This window comes from Biomphalaria glabrata, chromosome 5 (genome assembly GCF_947242115.1).
Source record: "Biomphalaria glabrata chromosome 5, xgBioGlab47.1, whole genome shotgun sequence".
Taxonomy (NCBI): domain Eukaryota; kingdom Metazoa; phylum Mollusca; class Gastropoda; family Planorbidae; genus Biomphalaria; species Biomphalaria glabrata.
In genome coordinates this window covers 53,403,158-53,425,259 of record NC_074715.1, presented here as the reverse complement: position 1 = coordinate 53,425,259, position 22,102 = coordinate 53,403,158, and the positions used below count along the sequence as shown (strand labels likewise).

General features: G+C 34.7%; 1 protein-coding gene across 1 annotated transcript in view; it reads right to left on the bottom strand.

Annotated features, from left to right (window-relative positions):
* Positions 1 to 22,102, bottom strand: part of LOC106053368 (multiple epidermal growth factor-like domains protein 6) — a 61,203-nt gene that overhangs the window by 10,961 nt on the left and 28,140 nt on the right. Inside the window, exons 11-23 of the mRNA XM_056028976.1 lie at positions 21,795 to 21,890; positions 17,571 to 17,669; positions 15,511 to 15,609; positions 12,893 to 12,991; positions 11,994 to 12,092; positions 10,988 to 11,086; positions 9,005 to 9,106; positions 7,742 to 7,846; positions 5,474 to 5,572; positions 4,722 to 4,826; positions 3,886 to 3,987; positions 996 to 1,097; positions 797 to 904 (exon numbers count right to left, since the gene is read on the bottom strand). Of these exons, the coding sequence (XP_055884951.1) occupies positions 797 to 904; positions 996 to 1,097; positions 3,886 to 3,987; positions 4,722 to 4,826; positions 5,474 to 5,572; positions 7,742 to 7,846; positions 9,005 to 9,106; positions 10,988 to 11,086; positions 11,994 to 12,092; positions 12,893 to 12,991; positions 15,511 to 15,609; positions 17,571 to 17,669; positions 21,795 to 21,890 (1,314 nt within the window). The remainder of the gene's footprint in view (positions 1 to 796; positions 905 to 995; positions 1,098 to 3,885; positions 3,988 to 4,721; positions 4,827 to 5,473; positions 5,573 to 7,741; positions 7,847 to 9,004; positions 9,107 to 10,987; positions 11,087 to 11,993; positions 12,093 to 12,892; positions 12,992 to 15,510; positions 15,610 to 17,570; positions 17,670 to 21,794; positions 21,891 to 22,102) is intronic.

The following is a 22,102-nucleotide window of genomic DNA, read 5'->3' as shown; positions in this document are numbered from 1 at the left end:
ACTAATAAATAAAACCACCTCCTGAACTAGCTTTGGTCTGCAGGTAGAAGTTTGGACATCACTACTTTAGAGCATTGGCTGCCCGCGTCAGCCACTAAAAGCAATAACTTAGTAACTGATTAACATGCATCACTAGACTGACACGGGGTTGAAATTTGGATAAACTACGTTTATGCTTTTACTGACTAATTCAATATTTCATTTGTATTTGTATTTTATGTTTTTGGCATTGGCACATCCCACAATTTAGGTCATGTCGTGCCCATAATACTTCAAGGGTTATTCTCCCTTCATATCACAAGAGCTATATTTTATACTGTTAAGTCATTAAAAACAAGGTCTATTCACAGTTAAGATAGTAAAAATATTTTTTAAAATTTTATCTAATAAAAATCTGTTGTAAATATTATATGTTCACAATTTCTTTGCCCTATCACTAATCAAACCTTCACAGACTACCCCACCTCCCGGACAAAGCCCAGTACCTTCCCAGGGTCAACATTATCAAACAGTGTTTTTAAGTTGTGTGCTCTAAAATATTTCCCTGGTATATGGGGCAATCAATGAGGATATGTTCCACAGTGAGTACTCACAAAGTGGGGGCTCCTCTCTCTTCAGCAAAAAGAAGTGCGTGGTTTAGGTGTGGCCAATCATAAGTCTGCACATGGTCGTGCTCCCACTCCCTTAGATGTGGGCCACCACCTGACATCCGCCACAATCTGTCTGAGTGTGATGAGGGTCTCAGGCTCCCGCACAATAATCGATTAAGTAAACAAAGATGTTTATATTGACCTACTTGTTTCTACATCACATTTAGGGCCACTAAATCCTGGATTACAGCCGTAGTCACATGTACCTTCTTGACGACTGCATGAGTGGTCATTGGCACATCCTTTATTGCAGGCTACAAATGATATTTCAAAAACACTATCAATCAACAAGTATCAAACAAATAATTTCAGGACTTTTTAATATTTAATAAAACAAACATTTACCTTCGAGGCATTCGTTGCCACGGAAGCCAGGTGAGCACCCGGCAATACATTTTCCAGACATCTGCTCACATTGACCTGTTCCAGAGCAATGCTTCGGACACTCTGGAAATTAAAGTATTTGTTACAGTTAAGTCTGCGGCTTTAGAACAATTAAACGTATTCATCTCACTTTAAATATGTCTACCTCAAAAAAAAAAAAAAGAGAAAGGCCAAGCTATTAGGTTCTACATACGTTCATGAGCCTTTAAATTAAAGATTCAAATAAAACACAGCAATGGTTCTCCTGGCTGATGTAGGTAGCCAGTTCCATCCTCAATTTAGTACTAGCTTACGGAACACAAAAATAAAGGCACATTCCTCGTCCCATATGCTAGGACAAATATGTACAAATACTCCTTCTTCCCTAGTGCTATTAGAGCATGGAATGGGTTGCCTGAGCTAGCCAGGAAAACCAGTGACTTGGCAGAATTTAAGTCATTGGTTAATGATGGCTGCCTGGTCGTGAGGTTTGCGCGCTGGACTGTCGTTCGGATTTATCGATGGTCGAGGGTTCAAATCCTGCCCGCTCCCATCCCCCGTCGTCCTGCGGGAGGTTTGGACTAGGAAGTAAACTATCTTCAACTCTGAAGGAACATCCGAAACATGTAAAACATTTTACAAACATTTTTATGCATGACTAAATGCATGACGCGTAGGACGTAATCATCTTCTTTTTTGAAGTAACGTCTGTATTATATAAGATAAGAAGATAAGGAACAAGAAATATTTGTCCATCATTATGTATGTCTGAATAATTTATTACACCATATTTTTTTGCATTTAATATCCTGGCTTTGTGTTTTATGAATTATGTATGGCTCCTTCTGTCTCGGAAGACAATGGATTTGTCCTGATGAGTCACTGGTTTTGGTTTTGTCTTGAGGTGGGACATAAAATGGTGTGGCTAATCAAGCCAATTCTGCAGAAGCAGATTTTGCCACAATTCATGCATATTTATGCATCTCTTTTAGGGCTAGCTGATGGGGTAGCTTTCTTTTTCGTTCTCTTGACTATGGCCGCTTCATTTCTTTTGCTGTCACCGAGGATCATACCAGCACGCAGAGTCTGTCTCCATGCACTCTGGTCTTGGGCTATTTCCTCCCACATACTTTTATTAATTTATTATTGAATCTTATATCTAAATGTTTTGTCGTTTTGAACAATCATCTATATGCCCTAAAATGTTTGGACATTATTTGATCCAGTACTTTACAAAAGATGCTACTGAGTGAAACAGCCTATAATACTCTATATCAGGTTTTGAAAAATCAGCTTATCTCTAGTTTGTACTCTACCCACATTTAGAAAGGCTTGAAAAGTGTTTATAGATAATCTGGCAATTCATTTCTTTCCTGGAAGACCTCAGAACAGTGGAAACCAGGTGGGAAGAGGCTTCAGACATTGCCAGTGACAGATCTTAATGGAGAGAGCTTGCCGCCCAATATGCGGTGGGAGGATCTAAGTCTTAAATTAAGTTCAATTTTTACTTTATTCTTTGACAAATCTAGACGGAAAGTTAAGGTTCAAATGCATTATTTGGCTTTATGTTACCTATAAATTAGTTTTTGCCTTTTTTTTCTTTAATGTATTTGTCTCTTGAAGCGGACACATTTTTAAAGTAGAATTTTTATTGAGTATATTAGCATAAGTTTATTTAGCATTGTATTTATTATCTAACAAATTATTCAATTGCATAAAGACAAATGTCTCTGGTCGATGAAATATGAATTAAACTTATTAAAAGGTAGATAAGAAGAGTTTTTGTGGTTCATTTCATAAATGTGATTCTAGTGTAAAATGTTTGTAATATGTTTTACATGTTTCGGATGTTCCTTCAGAGTTGAAGATAGTTTACTTCCTAGTCCAAACCTCCCGCAGGACGACGGGGGATGGGAGCGGGCAGGGTTTGAACCCGGGACCATCGATAAATCTGAATGATAGTCCAGCGCGCAAACCGCATGACCAGGCAGCCATCTAAATAGTGAAACTATTTTAAATACTGAATATTGTAATCAGGAGATACAACTGTGACTGTTCAGTGTAAAAAACAGCTTTTAACATTTCAAGATTTGTTTCTTTGCTTTTGTTCAACTAAAGTTACAAAATGGTAGAAAAAAAACACACAAAAAACTTTAAATAAAAAACAAGTAAGTTTTCATCAGCTTCAGTTCTACTGTAAACTATAATTTATATTGAGGATTTTAAGATACTGTGACCACTAGGCCTTGTGTCAAACTCATTGAAAAGCAGGAGCAGAACTTTACCTCCAAAAGAAACTTATACTTTCAAAATGACTGAACTGAACCATAATCTTCAAATACAAAAACAAAATTTAATAAAATACTCTGAAAGACACAAAGATAAAGGCACATTCCTCGTCCCATATGCTAGGACAAATTTGTACAAATACTCCTTCTTCCCTAGTGTTATTAGAGCATGGAATGGGTTGCCTGAGCTAGCCAGGAAAACCAGTGACTTGGCAGAATTTATGTCATTGGTTAATATGCATGACTAAATGCATGACGCGTAGGGCGTAATCATCTTCTTTTTTGAAGTAACGTCTGTATTATATAAGATAAGATAAGACTAATAAGTCAATTACTTCTACCTTTACCTTTCTAAAATGTAAAAATAATTTTCTATATAAAGAGCATTATTGCCTGAATCAGCCAGGAGAACCAACGACTTAACAGTTTAATTCACTGATTAACATGCACGACTAGAATGACACATAAAATGCGTGGGACGTAAATATCCTCTTTTTTTAAATAAGATCTGTAATGTATAAGATGAGAAGAAGATAAGATCTTGATAGGTAGCCCTAAGTTTACAATACAAGTGACCTACTTACCTAGATTGCACTCAGTCCCTCTAAACCCATGTTTACATCCACTAGTACATGCCCCAGTTGAAGGCATGCAGTTTCCATCTTCGCCACAATCTGGAGGACAAGCTTAAAAAAAGGACATGGCTAAAAGATAAAAACATGGCTAAAAGAAAAGGACATGGCTAAAAGAAAAGGAAATGGCTAAAAGAAAAGGACATGGCTAAAAGAAAAGGATATGGCTAAAAGAAAAGGACATGGCTAAAAGAAAAGGACATGGCTAAAAGGACATGCCTAAAAGAAAAGGACATGGCTAAAAGAAAAGGACATGGCTAAAAGGACATGGCTAAAAGAAAAGAACATGGCTAAAAGAAAAGGACATGGCTAAAAGAAAAGGACATGGCTAAAAGAAAAGGACATGGCTAAAAGGACATGGCTAAAAGAAAAGGACATGGCTAAAAGAAAAGGACATGGTTAAAAGAAAAGGACATGGCTAAAAGAAAAGGACATGGCTAAAAGAAAAGGACATGGCTAAAAGGACATGGCTAAAAGGACATGGCTAAAAGAAAAGGACATGGCTAAAAGAAAGGACATGGCTAAAAGAAAAGGCCCCGGCATTAAAGAAAAGGATATGGCTGAAAGAATCCATTTCAAAAGAGGAAGATATTTAAAAGTAAGGAACGCTGTTAACATTTTTCCTACAAACTAAAATGAAATTTAAAAGGTAACATAATTCTTTTAAAAATAAAAGTGACTGAATTTAATTTTAAACTTGGCAACAACTTCCATGACCCAATTTTTATTAGGTCTCTTTCCAGATCTAGCGACTAAAAGATCACAATGTTAAATTAGAAGATACTTACTATAAGAGCTATCACAAAGATCACCTTTCCAGAATATTTGGCATCCACCAATGCAGTGAGCATTTTGCTGATCACATGATCCATCCCCAGCACAGTTCCCGCATTCTGAAGTATTAATTTTCAAATCAGGTCATTCAAATTATTATAAGTAGCCATACCTTACCTTACATGGTGAGTGGTTAAGCTTTTCGCCTCCAAAACCAGGGGTCTCTAGTTTGAAACGAGTAAAGACTAAGATTTTAAACTTGGGGATTTTTCATTATTTCCCTGAATCCACCCAACCAACTCTAGAAGGTATCTGAATACATTGGGAAAGTAAAGGTGGTTGATCGCTATGCCTGGCTACATGACACTTACGTTAACTGTCCACCACAGAAAAAGATGAGCTTTACATTATATGCCCCAATGGATTGCAATGTCTGTAAAGCAGGGGCATAGCTAGGAATTCGCCATCATTTGGGGGCCCGTGGGGATTGACCTCTTTGGGGGGCCCCTGCATTTTGCATAATATTTAATGTAAAAAAAACTCATCTGCTGAAAAGGATGCCTTTTTTTTATTACAACTTACAGAATTTTTTAAGCAATGGCATTTTGAAAGTATAAGTGGGATAGTAAAATTGGTAGGAGTCTAACTCTTACTTTCAGAATCAATACCAAACAAAGTTTTATTAAATTAACTATATAAATAAACTATTTATACAAATAATAGTTTCATAATGGCTTGGTGAAGTTTAAAATCATTTGGTCCTTACTATCAGTGCAGTAGTCTCCATAGAAACCAGGTATACAGCCATCTACACATTTCTCTGTACTCTGATCACATTTATTAGCTTTACAGTTGGGGGAACAGGCTACAAGGAAAATACAAACATTAGAATAGAATTACAGTTGGGGGAACAAGCTAAAATAAAATACAAACATTGGAATAGAATTACAGTTGGGGGAACAAGCTAAAATAAAATACAAACATTGGAATAGAATTACAGTTGGGGGAACAAGCTAAAATAAAATACAAACATTGGAATAGAATTACAGTTGGGGGAACAAGCTAAAATAAAATACAAACATTGGAATAGAATTACAGTTGGGGGAACAAGCTAAAATAAAATACAAACATTGGAATAGAATTACAGTTGGGGGAACAAGCTAAAATAAAATACAAACATTGGAATAGAATTACAGTTGGGGGAACAAGCTAAAATAAAATACAAACATTGGAATAGAATTACAGTTGAGGGAACAAGCTATAATGAAATACAAACATTGGAATAGAATTACAGTTGGGGGAACAAACTATAATGAAATACAAACATTGGAATAGAATTACAGTTGGGGGAACAAGCTATAATGAAATACAAACATTGGAATAGAATTACAGTTGGGGGAACAAGCTATAATGAAATACAAACATTGGAATAGAATTACAGTTGGGGGAACAAGCTATAATGAAATACAAACATTGGAATAGAATTACAGTTGGGGGAACAAAATATAATGAAATACAAACAATGGAATAGAATTACAGTTGAGGGAACAAACTATAATGAAATACAAACATTGGAATAGAATTACAGTTGGGGGAACAAGCTATAATGAAATACAAACATTGGAATAGAATTACAGTTGGGGGAACAAACTATAATGAAATACAAACATTGGAATAGAATTACAGTTGGGGGAACAAACTATAATGAAATACAAAGATTGGAATAGAATTACAGTTGGGGGAACAAGCTATAATGAAATACAAACATTGGAATAGAATTACATTTGGGGGAACAAGCTATAATGAAATACAAACATTGGAATAGAATTACAGTTGGGGGAACAAACTATAATGAAATACAAACAATGGAATAGAATTACAGTTGGGGGAACAAGTTATAATAAAATATGTACATTGGAATATAACTGCAGCTTGAGGAACAAAAATTAGAATAGAATTACTGTTGGGGGAACAAACTATAATGAAATACAAACATTAGAATAGAATTACAGTTGGGGGAACAAACTATAATGAAATACAAACATTGGAATAGAATAACGGTAGGAAGAAGAGGCTGTAAGTAAATACAATTATTATACAAAGAACTTATCCAGTACAGACAAATTCAGAGCTAACTAACTGTTTTTGAAACTATTATATTTTGGTTTTAATTCACATTTTCTTTTGCAAAAATTAAGGTGCTTAAAAGGGTGAATAACTCTGTGACATTTATCTCTGTTCTCTTACAATTTTAATTTTTGAATTTCAAAATGATCAAATAACTTGTTAAAGAATGGTCATAGAACTAATATTTTACATTTTAAATTATCTCCCCTACACTACCACCGTACTGCCCCAGGTCAAGATCAAGAATTACTTTTATTTAAACAGTTGAAAGTTGTAGAAGGATTCAAAGCGTCGCCTGTAAGAGCTACATCACAAACAAGGAAATACAATGAAACCAGTGACCTTCTGACCATTGTTTAAAAATGCTAGCCGGGACCTGCTGGCCATAACATGAGATCATCAAAACTCACAAAGACATTTCTGCAGGGATCAGTACCTGGTAAAAGAAGGAAAGGCAGACCAAAGAAAGAGTAGGAAGACAATATCAATGAATGGACAAGCCAGTCAATAAAAGAGATTGAAATCCATGCAAAAGACATTGGAATCCATGCAAGAGACATTGGAATGGAGAATTATGGTCAATAGATCATATTAGGCGCCCCAACAGTCTAACAGATGAATGAACAGAAATACTCAAAGATAAGTGATCTAAAATATTTTAAAATAGATATAGTTTTTCTTCGATAGTAAAAATGTGTATTTTCCATGACTCTGCACTATCTATTTTAACTACAATTAATCTTTTATCTACCATAACAAATTTAAAAATAGTATTGAAAATATTATCAAAAATGATGTCTTTGAAAAAAAACAACAACTAAAACTTAAATCAATAAATTTTCCATAAATATTTGTTAAAGTATCACTGGTTAATAAAAAAGAATAAAAAAAAAAGAAATAACTTTACAGATTGGTCTGTTGCATCTATCTCCCTTGAATCCTGGCTTACATTCCTTTGGACATCCTCCTGTCTCTCTGTTACATGACCCATCACCACTGCAATGACCGCACTCTTCAAAGTAGAGAAACAAAAGGATGTTGATTAGAACAGCATTAACAATATGCAACAATATATCAACTATCATTCATAATAGTCGTTTTGTTTATATAGCGCTGTCCGCACAAATATTTTAAATTGTGACTTAAAAATAAGACTTATTATGTACAGACACTTATTATTATAGCTTTTATATAGCGCTACTTTCATGCTTATAGCATGCTCAGAGCGCTTTTGGTCCAATCTCATTTGTGGACCGGTGGGGGGGTATCTAGGAGTTGGTTTTCCGTGCTGCCTTTAGGCGCTCAGTAAACACAACTCTGCCCGAGTCGGGTGTCGAACCTCGAGCCCCCTTCTAGGTAGCCAAGCCAAGCCAAGTACAAGCGCACTTAGCCTCTCGACCACTTACAAATGAACTAAGCTTCTGGACTAAACCTTATAACCTTAAACTATATAAAAGCTATAATTTATTTATCAAGTTTCAACTTGATCCAGGAATGAATGTGAGAGAAATAAAACATAAAAAAAATTGTACCAGAAACAGTGCGTTGATGTAAGCTTTGTAAAAAAGAATAGATGAACTATCAGAAGTATCTGCTAAAAAAAAATGTATGCTTGTAGAGTACCAGAACCTCTGCACTCTTTCTATCCTAATTGGTGATACCAACTTCAATTTCACCCTATTAAATTAAATTAAGTTTTGTTTTTATTAACTTTAATTTGTGCTATGAAGAAGAGCATGGAGTCCTCTATAATTCTATATCAACATTTTCTAATAAAAAACAAAAAAGTTTATTAACTCTTTCTCTCCTAACTGACGATACCAATGTTGATTCCACCAGAATGTGGTAAATAATTACGGAGAGAAAGAGTTAAGTTTATTCATATAAGGATAGTGAAATACGAATGAACAAAATGAATTATTTTCGTCAGAACATTGAAAATGACTAAGAGGAAGAGAGAAGTTGTGGGTGCTTCTTATTGAACATAGTTAGATCTCTTTTCCTTATAGGAGAATATCACATAACTGATCAGAATATAGTTAGTCTTAACTCTTTCTCTCCTAACTGACGATACCAACGTTGATTCCACCAGAATGTGGTAAATAATTACAGAGAGAAAAAGTTAAGTGTAAAGTCAAAGGAGGCATTCATTTCTAACACAACCAGATACCTTGATTACATTCCGGCCCCAAGAAACCAATTTTGCATCCATCCTTGCACCAGCCGTCCTCAGGTTTACATGCCCCTGACCCGCCACAGTTCTTTGAGCATGCTGGGAAAAAATATTAAGAGATGAAACAAACAAGTTAAATCATCACAATTATTTCATATTGTTGTAAACAGCCCAAGAGTAATACGTTTCTTTTTTTAAGGTTATCTCACATTTTCAGCATTAAAATAAAATTTTAAAATTAGATTTTTTTTTTCTAAAGATAACATTTTAGTCCCATTTAGTGAAATCAATTTCAAAGTTGGCAAGCTTTTGGATCACTCATGTTACTACTCTGAAATATTTAGATGTTTTCAAAGAATAATGGGGTGCAACATATGGTTCTGAAAACCTGACATTAATTGAAATTAGTAACTGAAATTTATATAATTTTTGGTACAGCAATAATTAAATTAGTAACTGAAATCTATGTTGTTGTTTTTTTAAGCAATAATTAAATTAGCAACTGAAATTTATATAATTTTTGTTTACAGCAATAATTAAATTAGTAACTGAAATTTATATAATTTTTTGTTTACAGCAATAATTAAATTAGTAACTGAAATTTATATAATTTTTTGTTTACAGCAATAATTAAATTAGCAACTGAAATTTATATAATTTTTTGTTTACAGCAATAATTAAATTAGTAACTGAAATTTATATAATTTTTTGTTTACAGCAATAATTAAATTAGTAACTGAAATTTATATAATTTTTTGTTTACAGCAATAATTAAATTAGTAACTGAAATTTATATAATTTTTTGTTTACAGCAATAATTAAATTAGTAACTGAAATTTATATAATTTTTGGTTTACTGCAATAATTAAATTAGTAACTGAAATTTATATAATTTTTGGTTTACAGCAATAATTAAATTAGTAACTGAAATTTATATAATTTTTTGTTTACAGCAATAATTAAATTAGTAACTGAAATTTATATAATTTTTTGTTTACAGCAATAATTAAATTAGTAACTGAAATTTATATAATTTTTTGTTTACAGCAATAATTAAATTAGCAACTGAAATTTATATAATTTTTTGTTTACAGCAATAATTAAATTAGTAACTGAAATTTATATAATTTTTTGTTTACAGCAATAATTAAATTAGTAACTGAAATTTATATAATTTTTGGTTTACAGCAATAATTAAATTAGTAACTGAAATTTATATAATTTTTGGTTTACAGCAATAATTAAATTAGTAACTGAAATTTATATAATTTTTTGTTTACAGCAATAATTAAATTAGTAACTGAAATTTATATAATTTTTTGTTTACAGCAATAATTAAATTAGTAACTGAAAATTATATAATTTTTGGTTTACAGCAATAATTAAATTAGTAACTGAAATTTATATAATTTTTGGTTTACAGCAATAATTAAATTAGTAACTGAAATTTATATATTTTTTGGTTTACAGCAATAATTAAATTAGTAACTGAAATTTATATAATTTTTGGTTTACAGCAATAATTAAATTAGTAACTGAAATTTATATAATTTTTTGTTTACAGCAATAATTAAATTAGTAACTGAAATTTATATAATTTTTGGTACAGCAATAATTAAATTAGTAACTGAAATCTATGTTGTTTTTTTTCAGCAATAATTAAATTAGTAACTGAAATTTATATAATTTTTTGTTTACAGCAATAATTAAATTAGTAACTGAAATCTATGTTGTTGTTTTTTCAGCAATAATTAAATTAGCAACTGAAATTTATATAATTTTTTTTACAGCGATAATTAAATTAGTAACTGAAATTTATATAATTTTTTTGCAGCAATAATTAAATTAGTAACTTAGTAACTGAAATTTATATAATTTTTTTACAGGAATTTTAAATTCTAATATACTAACATTTGAAATTCTATTGTAAGAAAACTAACACCAGATCACAGGATTCTTATTAGAAGTTTCACAACTTACTTGCATCACACCGGTCGCCTTTGTAACCAGGTTTACATCCACTGTTACATTTTCCTGAGTCACGGTCACATGACCCATCCCCGGCACAATTACCACATTCTAATAAAAAAAAAATACATAATGGTATATTCACAACAACTAAGACATACATTGTAACCTATTATATCTCAGTTGCTAGTGAATTAGCTCTAACACATCACTTGATAATAACACTTTAGGTAAAATAAAAACTGATCATGATACTAAAATTCTTAAAAGGAACAGCCAAGAAAAATATTCAAAACTGCCTGTATCTTTATTGATGTTTATGTTTATAGCTCAACAAGAATTACTTTAGATAAATTATGTTTCCTTTGAGAATGGGAGATTAACTGGAGAGTAATGTAAGTTGTATCTAAGTAAATAGAATAGCATTTGGCAAGTGTGTTTAAATAATATTCCAAGTTTAAGCCCTGCTGGCCATCATCTCCTTGTCCTGATGTAGAATTGGGGTTAGAGGTAATAATATCTATTTCTACAGTAAATTTAGTAACTTGTAAAAACATCAAAATAAACAGAATATTTGTTACTTTTATCTAAAAGATCTTATACAGAATTGTTTCTTTCCATGATTCTACTTGAGGTGGGGGGAGGGCTGAATGGTAAATTGTTTGGCTTCTGAACTGAAGAGCCTTAGGTTTAAACCTCGGTGAAGACTGGGATTTTGAATTCAGGGATTTTTAGAATACCAATGAGACCCCCTAACTCATGGGTACCAGACATTAGTTGGGTAAAGTTAAGGCAGTTGGTTGTTGCACTGGCCAGATGACCCCTATTTAACCATTGGCCACAGAAACAGATGACATCATCTGCCCTATAGATCGCAAAAAGTACTTTACTTTTAGTTAGGGTTATAAAATATTTTATAGGATAGATATTTATGGCTGAGTTTCAATATTATACAAGCCTAATGCAGACTAAAAAAGAGTAAACTCAAGCAAGATGAGGAACTTTAGAACAATCTTACTAGTGTCACATTTATCTCCCTTGTAGCCAAGGACACATCCGTGGATACAAGCTCCTGTTTCTCTCTCACATGAGTAGTCTATCAGACAGTTAGTACAGTCTAAAACAAAAAACATAAAAATGTCAAATCAGATACTCAATTTAAACAGATCTGATCATTTATTACATACTATGCTAGGCTGTCTGGTCATGCAGTTTGCATGCTGGACTGTCGTTTGGACTTATGGATGGTCCTGGGTTCATACCCTGCCTGTTCCCTTCCCCTGTAATCCTGCAGGAGGTTTAGACTAGAAAGTGAATTATCTTCAACTCTGAAGGAACATTCCAAAACATGTAGAACATCTTACAAATCATATTAATGAGTTAATTCAAAATTATTTTAATGTTATTTAAGTTTATGGTTTTCATAGAACAGGCAAACTACATTATATTCAAAAATAATTAAAGAACTATCATAGCTAGCGATGGCAGAGTGGCTATGTGGTATGGACTCTGGTCTGTCATGGTCCCAGGTTTGAACCCTTCCTACTGTTATTTCCTGTCAACATCTACCCTCTTCAAACTCTTCCCATACCCCACTTTGTAAAATACTGCATTAGACAAACGAATCTCTAAATATTGACAGAAGACATACTAGACAAACAAGTCTCTAAATATTGACAAAAGACTTACTAGACAAACAAGGCTCTAATTATTGACAGAAGACTTACTAGACAAACAAGTCTCTAAATATTGACAAAAGACTTACTAGACAAACAAGTCTCTAAACATTGACAAAAGACTTACTAGACAAACAAGTCTCTAAACATTGACAAAAGACTTACTAGACAAACAAGTCTCTAAATATTGACAGAAGACTTACTAGACAAACAAGTCTCTAAATATTGACAGAAGACTTACTAGACAAACAATTCTCTCCAAAAAAGCCCATAACACATCCATGCTTGCAAGCTCCTGTGTAACGATCGCATGATTTATCTTTGTGACAATTGGTACATGCTGCAATTGAAAAACAGAAAGAAAAAGTGGATGTGAAAAAAATATTTGATAATCTATTAAGTAAAAGTAACCCTTTCAGACCTTGCAATATATAGGACAGATGATGTAAATGTCATTAGTTACTCTGGCTCATAGTTAACAAGGGTGTCATGTAGGCAGGACAATGACAAACCACCTTTACTTTTCCTCAACAATTTTCAGATTCCTCTTAGACCTATTTGGACTTAGATGGGGCCTAAAAAAACTAAAATTCACAGGATTTAAACCTGGAACCCTTGGTTCGAAAGCCAAGCACTTTACCACTTGGCCAATCTATTACTTATATAACTAATGCTATGAGTTGAATCATAGTCATTCTACAATTGACTGAGGCCAACAACAACCTAATTAATAATGAATAAATAATTGAAGCTTTAATACTATCAATCTTCTTCAAATATATTTCAATAAATGTATATCAGGAGGGAGTTAGACCCTAAGGGCCACCTGAGAATAACCTATAGAGATGTCTGCAAGTGAGACATGAGAACCACAGACTTAAAACAGATGCATGCATGCATGCATGCATAAGCTGTGACAAACTATGCCGCTCTAGAATTGGATTGATCAGTAACACCAGATTCTGCCCTGTCTCAAAACAAAACCAAAACCAGCGACTCAAAACCAAGACAGAAGGTGGTTAAGTCTACTGCAGATAAGCCTGCTTCTTTTCTCAGCCTTATGCTAGATTAGATGTAGATTTTTTAGACCTAATCTAGATCTATTTATTAATAATTAGTTTCAGCTTTATCATAATTATTTTTATACATTATAGATCTAGATCTTTTCATTCCATCATAGAATGGAAATAAATCTAAAGTATTCTGGAGATCTAGTCGATTATTATACTATAGATCTATGCTGTGTTGAAATCAATTGGTCAAATAATTTCCAATAGCTATTTAATTAGATCTAGATTTTACATCTATGATTAAATTGTCATTGCGGACTGATGCACTAACTTAGAAGATGTAATATGCTTAGAGTTAGAAGTTGAAGTACCAGTGTAGGCCTACAAGTCGATACACTAAAAACTAACGTGTTTTAGTTTTATGTTCCATACTGACCATAGGCCTTCATTTAAACTGTAAAGGTTTTAATTTTAAAAGATACTTCGTCCTTCTTCTTATATAATACAGACGTTACCGGTACTTCAAAAAAAAAAAAAAAAAAAAAGAAGAGGATTACGTCCAACGCGTTATGATTAGTAGATTAATCTAGAGATCTAGATCTAGAATCTTCAATCTAGAGTCATAGTAGAGCCTGCAGAGGGCAATTTTGAATTTCCGCATTTCTGTGTAACGTTCTAGATCTAGATCTAGATGGCTAGGCAGGCATCCTCATTTTCATTGAAATTTAAATATTAAAAAATATATCTAGATTAGGTCTGAATAAAATCTAGATTCTAGATATACTTATAGATAGATAGTAAATAGAAGTAGATCTATCTAGATTTAGATCTAGAATCTATCTATAATATATGGACATGGAACTTCTTATAGAAAACAAATATTAAGGCTTAAATTGCCTTCGAGTCTGAAGATCAAGGGAGTGTGCAGTATTTCAAGTGGATATGTATAGCCATATCTGTTATTTAAATATTTTGCTACATCGCCTACATCCTTAGCAGATTTAGGTCTTAGCAGGGGAGATTTGCTATATGGCAAACGGGTAAATGCCTGTTGGGCCGGTGGTTAAATGGGCCGGTGGGCTGCTGAACAGGCCACATTAAATGTCAATAAGTGCCGTAAACATATGACAGGCCTCCCTTTTACATACTTAGGCTTAACTGACTAATAAGCCTAGGCCTACTAGCCACATATTCCGAAATAATGGAGTCGCTAATAACTAATACGCATAAACCGCGTTTCTGATAGTTCAAATTCACTTTACGCACAAAGAGATTAACAAACGGTCCTATAGAAGTCGAACTTATGTGAACATAGGCCTACTCGTGTAAATCTAAAACGGGACCCTGAACTTAAAAATGTGTAGGCCTATTTATTAATATTACGATGTAATAGGCCACTGTTTACAGCAGTCTGTAGATCCACTGTTAGACTGTGATATCTTGCTATCGTACGCCCACTATAGCAAGCAGACACAAATACATTTTTAATCTCTGACCTCTTAAAACTAAACTATAGGTTTCAATCTATATTAGCTTTGTACAAGTAAATAGGACCTAATCATAAAGGGAAGGCGAGTTGGAAATATATTGTTAAAAAAAAAACAAAAAAAAAAAAAAAAAAACTTTCTCGAAAAACTATCGCTAATACCAAAACGGGTAAGTGTGAATAAGCAGTTTTAGTCTATTAGGAGAGTGGGAGCTTTATTTTTTGGGATTTACATGCCATGCCAGAGCTACATTTGTGAGGAGGCTGATTGACTTGTCTACATACTCTCGCAGACTTCATGAATGACCCACATAGTTCCAGAAGACCGATAGACCTAATCCTAGAGAAAGTTGGGCGACTTACCTTCGTTGCAAGCATCTCCCTTGAAGCTAGGTAAACAACCAAATGTACAATTTCCAGTGAACCTGCCACATGAGCCATCTTCTGCACAGTTGGTGCATTCTGGGAAAGTAGGGGAAAGAAGTGCTATTACTGCTTTTGTTTTTTTTAATAATCAGGGTATTAACATTAACTTGTTATCCTCATTTTATTTTAAAAAGCAACAACTATCAATAATATTATAAGCTTTTATCAACTTGGAATTATTTCTCAACAAAAGAATACCAAATAAATAAAACAATGATAAATATAATTAGAGGCATGATCTTTAAAATCTGAAGCAAAGACATCAGGCGGTTGAGTTGTAGGCTATACAGTGAAAGCGTGATGGGACACGCTGGTCTTTGGAGGAACAGGAAGAACAAACATGACTTTAGGCCCAGAGCCTTACAGGCTGATACGCTAACTTAGATGCTGATATGCTAACTTAGAGGCTGATATTTTAACTTACTTGCTGATACGCTAACTTAGAGGATAACAAGCTTATTAGTTGAAGTGCCATTGTAAAAGTTGATACACTAAAGAACCTGACGTGTTTTATGTAGTGCCTTATGTAGTGCTGTTTATTAAACTTGAATTTGGCTCTAATCTATTTGAGATGTGGGCCCAAATATTATGCGCCTGTGATAAATGTTTTTGAAAGCCCTAAGCTATACCTTGTGTTGCCTAAATAGGTTTTGTGCCTCCTCGTGTGGCTAGTGAGACCTGTATTAGACTGGGATGTTCAGCTGCACACTGTCCAGGTTATTCCAGCTGGAGCTAGTGTCATCGGACATGCTTTTTTTTCTCTGATGCTTCTCTCCTGACAATGCTGTTCTCTTGTCCTCTGCGATTTGTGCGCCCGTTTTCACAGCGCGACGTCATGTGCTTCTGTCTCCCAAGTGGCTGGGTCAATGCTGAAGGCTTTCAGAGAAGCTTCAAGGGAGTCCCTGAAGCCTTTTCTTTATCCAACTTGTGAACGTTTTCAATCCCTTAATTCAGGGGTTCTCAACCTGTGGGTCGCGACCCTCTGGGGGTCGATTGACGATTTGCCAGGGGTCGCCTAAGACCATCGAAAATATGGATTGTTATTGTCTACTCTTCTATTGCTGTATGTGTGTGTTTGGGGGGAGGGAGTCGCGGTAGAGTGGGGAATTGTAAAAAGGGGTCACCGAGCTTAAAAGGTTGAGAACCGCTGCGGCTTAATTGGTCATACAGGTGTCGTTTAGGATGCGGGGGGGCTTCCATTCTTCAGATAATTGCACTTCTTATTGCTTAAGTAACATTATCAAAGTCCTTCTGTAGACTGTCCATCTCTTATACGACCTCACTTCCGGTCATAACAAAATCATGTTCACTATATATATTTTCACGCTCTATATTCAGAAATTTTACTTATCTTATCTTATCTATTAGAGCATGGAATGGGTTGCCTGAGCTAGCCAGGAAAACCAGTGACTTGGCAGAATTTAAGTCATTGTTTAACATGCATGACTGAATGCATGACGCGTAGGACGTAATCATCTTCTTTTTTTGAAGTAACGTCTGTATTATATAAGATAAGATATGAAATAAAATACAGACGTTACTTAAAAAAAGAAGATTATTGCGTTTTACGCGTGTTCCTGGTTTGATCTAGTCAAGCATGTTAACGAATAACCAATGACTAAAATTATGAAAAGTTATTGGATTTCCTGGCTAGCTCAGGCAAACCATTCCATGCTCTAATAGCACTAGGGAAGAAGGAGTATTTGTACAAATTTGTCCTAGGGGACGAGGAATGTGCCTTTATCTTTGTGTCTTTCAGAGTATTTTATTAAATTGTGTTTTTGTATTTGAAGATTATGGTCCAATAAGTTAACTATTTTGACTGTGACAGGCAATGAAGTACTAATTTCCATTGCTACTTTCGGCAATATCGATATTACGGAGCTACATAGTAACTAATCATATATATATATATATATATATATATATATATATATACAATTACAATCATGGACAAAGAAAAACAAAGCAGAAAAGTGTGAGGCATTTGAACTTACTAGAATCACAAGCAGCGCCCCTGAATCCAAGCTTACACCCGTGTGTACACTTCCCTGTGTTCCTGTCACAGGATCCGTTCTCCAGACAGTTGACACATTCTGTAGAGTATACAATACTCATAGACTTTTATGGCACACAATAAAGTGATGTTTATTATCTGATCTTTTTTTTTTTGAACAAATCTTATATAAACTTACTGTGTCTGTCTTTCCGTCTGTCTGTCTGGTTCGATTTTTGTGCACGTTACTTTTCTCGCATTTATTTTGGGAAACTTTACGCAACTATTTTTTGTAGCTAAAAAATGAATAAATTTATTTGAATAATTATTGGTAATTAGTTATTTTGTTTGGTATTAAAAAAGGGAAATAAATGCTACTTATAGATAAATGTTGCTGTATATGTGGAGTTACTCTCCTCAATTGTTTGTACACGTTTTTCTCTCCTACTTTCCTTTCTAGTATCAAATTAAAATTTCGCAAAATTGTTTTTATTATCAATGAGAATATTTTCGAATCCATAAAACAAAAATAAACAATTAAATAATCAATTAGTTGAAATTCTTTTTTTTATATAGTCAAAGGGTACTTTTCATCGAGTATTGAGATACATGGTAGTGACTTTCCCTTTAGAAACGTTTTTAAGAAATTATTTTGATTGTTCACATTACAATTAGGTGTAACCAGTTTACAATCGTTTAATTGTTAAATACTGATGCCAATAATGAATGTTACTTTTAAGTAACAAAGTAAGTAAAATACATTTAAGCCTAATCACAGTTTGACAATGGAAATATTAATTTTTTGAGCTAAATTACTTTTATGCACCAGAGTGTAAATCTATACGAAATGGGCGAGCCTTACACTAGATGAAACCCTAAAACTGTAGGCACTTTTGTTAATAGATAAACGTCATGATTAGTTTGTTTTAGACGTTCAATTAGACGTGAAGAGTATTACGTTATACTCCGAACGTCTATAAAGGGAAACTCCGATTGTTTTTCAAATTTGAGTTATTGACATATTTAAATTCTGCGTAAAAAAGTTGTAATAGTAAACATTTTACCATTTTTTATTTAAATGCTTAGAAACATTTATATTTAATAAATTTGTCAGTATATTCTTGACATCTAAAAAAAAAACAAAAAACAACGGGGTTCCTTGAGATTTTGTTTTTAGCTCAGGCAAACGTCACTTCCTTGCGTAGGACGTAATCATCTTCTTTTTTGAAGTAACGTCTGTATTATATAAGATAAGATTCCCTCAACAATACTGAAAGAGAAACCACATTTAACCAATCGTATCGCTTCCTTCTTACAGTAGCTACTAGGCTGTTAGGCTTAGTGACGGCCTAGTCCAGAGCTGTGGTACAGTTATATATATACATATATAGAGAGAGAGATCTAAAAGCATTAGGATTACCAACTCGATAAAAAAAAGTAACATTTTTATCTAAGCCCCTCCCAGTCCTAAAAAGTAAATAGACCCTGTGTCTGACTGATTCTAACAAACTGGTCAGTGTAAGGCTAGTCAAGACTATGTGTAGTCGGTCATGACAAGACAACCAAGCGATAGTGTTTGTAGTGTGTTGAGTGGTCAGGCGAGAAAATACACACTGCCGTGGTTAGTCAAGCATGTAAATCTCTTTTAACACGCATTTTTTTTTCTTTGCTTACAAGATCTAGATCTAACTGCATAGACGAAGAAATCTCTCTTTTACGAGAATGTAAACGTTACTGTATGGTCCTCATTAACAACTAGAAGGAAATGAGAAGGCTGACACACTCGCCAAGAGTGGGAGAACTAACTCACAAATAAACTCTGCACTCTATCCAGAAGAACTGAAGAAATTAATTGTAAATAAAATAAATGAGAAATGGACGAGCTCTCATCCAAATCACAAGAAAGATGACGCTTACTATAAGCTATCCCGGACCGGACACAACAGAATGCTACCACACATGTACCGGAAGCTCAAAATTGGAACCAGTGAAATCTGCCCATGTGGAGTGTCACCAGAGAATGCCGACCACGTCCTCCAAAACTGCTCTCTTTACCAAGAGGCCCGTATAAGACACTGGCCCCAAAACACCCCAATAGAAAGAAAACTATATGGAAAACTCCCTGATTTGGAAACCACTGCGCAGTTCATCTCATGTAAAAAAAAAATGTTTTACATGTATCGGATGTTCCTTCAGAGTTGAAGATAGTTTACTTCCTAGTCCAAACCTCCCGCAGGACGACGGGGGATGGCAGCGGGCAGGGTTTGAACCCTCGACCGTCGATAAATTCGAACGACAGTCCAGCGCGCAAACCGCACGACCAGGCAGCCATCCTACGTCATATGTATTGGTCTAGTCATCTGAACACTCCAACATAACAATGAGAACGAAGAAGAAGAAGAAGACTGTATGGTCTCCCGTTATACAATAAGTCAATAGGTTAAATTAATAGGTTAGTGTGACGTCACATAGAAACCCGGTGAAAATCTGATCGTTTTGGATGCGCAGAAAAACTGTCAAAAAAACATCAATTACTAAGTTATTATAGCCAAAAAAAAAAAATATTCATTATCTGTAAATCAAAACACATATCATATAAAAAAAATTGTCAAAACCATCGGAACCATTGTACTAGCAGTCTGAATGCGAACCAAGTGATATGTGATAAATGGCGGCACATTTAATGAACTAAATTGGTTCGTAAACCGAAACACAGTAAAGCACGGAGAAAGATGGTTGACAGATCTCATGTGTTCTCCCCAGCGGTCTAACAGACTATGGGATAGGTGAAGGGGAAGGCATACAAACCGAAGGAAAAAAAAAACAATAATAAAGAAAGTCAGGCAAACTCGTAGTCGGCCCCTAAGAGTCAGTTATACTCATGTATTACTTTGCACTCATACAATGCTTCATCTAACCTGTTGCGCCGTCTAGAAACCATCATAAAAAGGGCATCAAAAATTACACTCACAACATCACAACATTTAAAGGAAATTTTTTGAACAAAAGTGTCTCAGAAAAATCGAAAACAATCTTGGAAGACAACGGCCACCCGCTCCATCAGAACTACGTCAGGTCGTCGCGAAATGGGCGACTACTGTCAATCAAAACAAGAACAGAGTGGTACCAAAACTCGTTCGTACCTCACTCGGTCAGACTATATCAACGCCACTCGTTGATCAGGGAACATGAAATGCACCAAGATGCCTGTTTGTAGTCGCTGAATGAACTGTTTATGTTGTGTCTGTTGTATTTATGTGTATGTTTCTGTTGTCTTGTCTTTATATGAGAAAAAGAGTCCTTGTTATCACAACAAATTTCCATAAGAATCAATAAAGCAGTCTTAGTCTTAGTCTTAAATGAGAAAAACAATGAGGTACGAAGAATGAATTTTAATTACTTCTGGGAAGCATTAAATCAAAGCTAGAATTAGGAACTCCGCTTACTTAAATCCGACTTTGGTTTTAGGCGTGTCAGTCATAATAACGGTCCTTTGAGGAATGGTATGTGGAAATTTGTGGATAGTAACATATTTATTAGGGCTTTCTTTCATCCCCGCCAGTGCAATGGACTCGGCTGTCATAGGCGCCTCAACGTGGCTTTTGTTTTGCTTCCTTATCGTCTCATACAACGACTATATCCGCCCAAGCCTCACATTGAGGCTGAGAATCATTCTCTAGAGCAGTGGTTCTCAACCTTTTAAGCTCGGCGACCCCTTTTTACAATCCCCCACTCTGCCGCGACCCCCCCCCACACACACACAAACACATACAGAAGAGTAGACAATAACAATTCATAATTTCGATGGTATTAGGCGACCCCTGGCAAATCCTCAATCGACCCCCAAGGGGGTTGCGACCCACAGGTTGAGAACCCCTGCTCTAGAGCTCTGACATAACTATCCTACATCAAGTAACACATTTCAAACTGGTCTATAAATCAGCTCAAGGAGGCCCGGTGGCTGAGGGGTAAAGCGCTTGGCTTCCGAACCGCGGACCGGGGTTCGAATCCTGGTGAAGACTGGGATTTTTAATTTTGGGATCTTCGGGCGCCTCTGAGTCCACCCTGTAATGTCTTTCCTGTAATGTCAAAGTTAGGGAAAAGTAAAGGCGGTTGGTCGTTGCACTGGCCACATGACACCCTTGTTAACCGTTGGCCACAGAAACAGATGACCTTTACATCATCTGCCCTATAGAGCACAACACTATAAATCAGCTCAACTTACTTGCATCACATTTATTTCCCCTGAATCCAGCAAGACAGCCATGGTTACAATTTCCATCCTTGCGTGAACAAGTATTCTTAGCACAGTTTGTACATCCTGGGTTAAGAAAAAAACAACATAGATCTAGGTAAAAAAGAAAGTACAATCGACATGGAGCGGAGTAGAAAGATTATACTAGAATTGACAAAATAAGAAGATAGTGAGTGACAGTTGATGCATTATGGGTTTTAAAAACATAGATCTAGGTAAAGTAGTACACCCGACATGAAACGGACTAGAAAGATTTCTGTGACATTGTACGTTTCGAG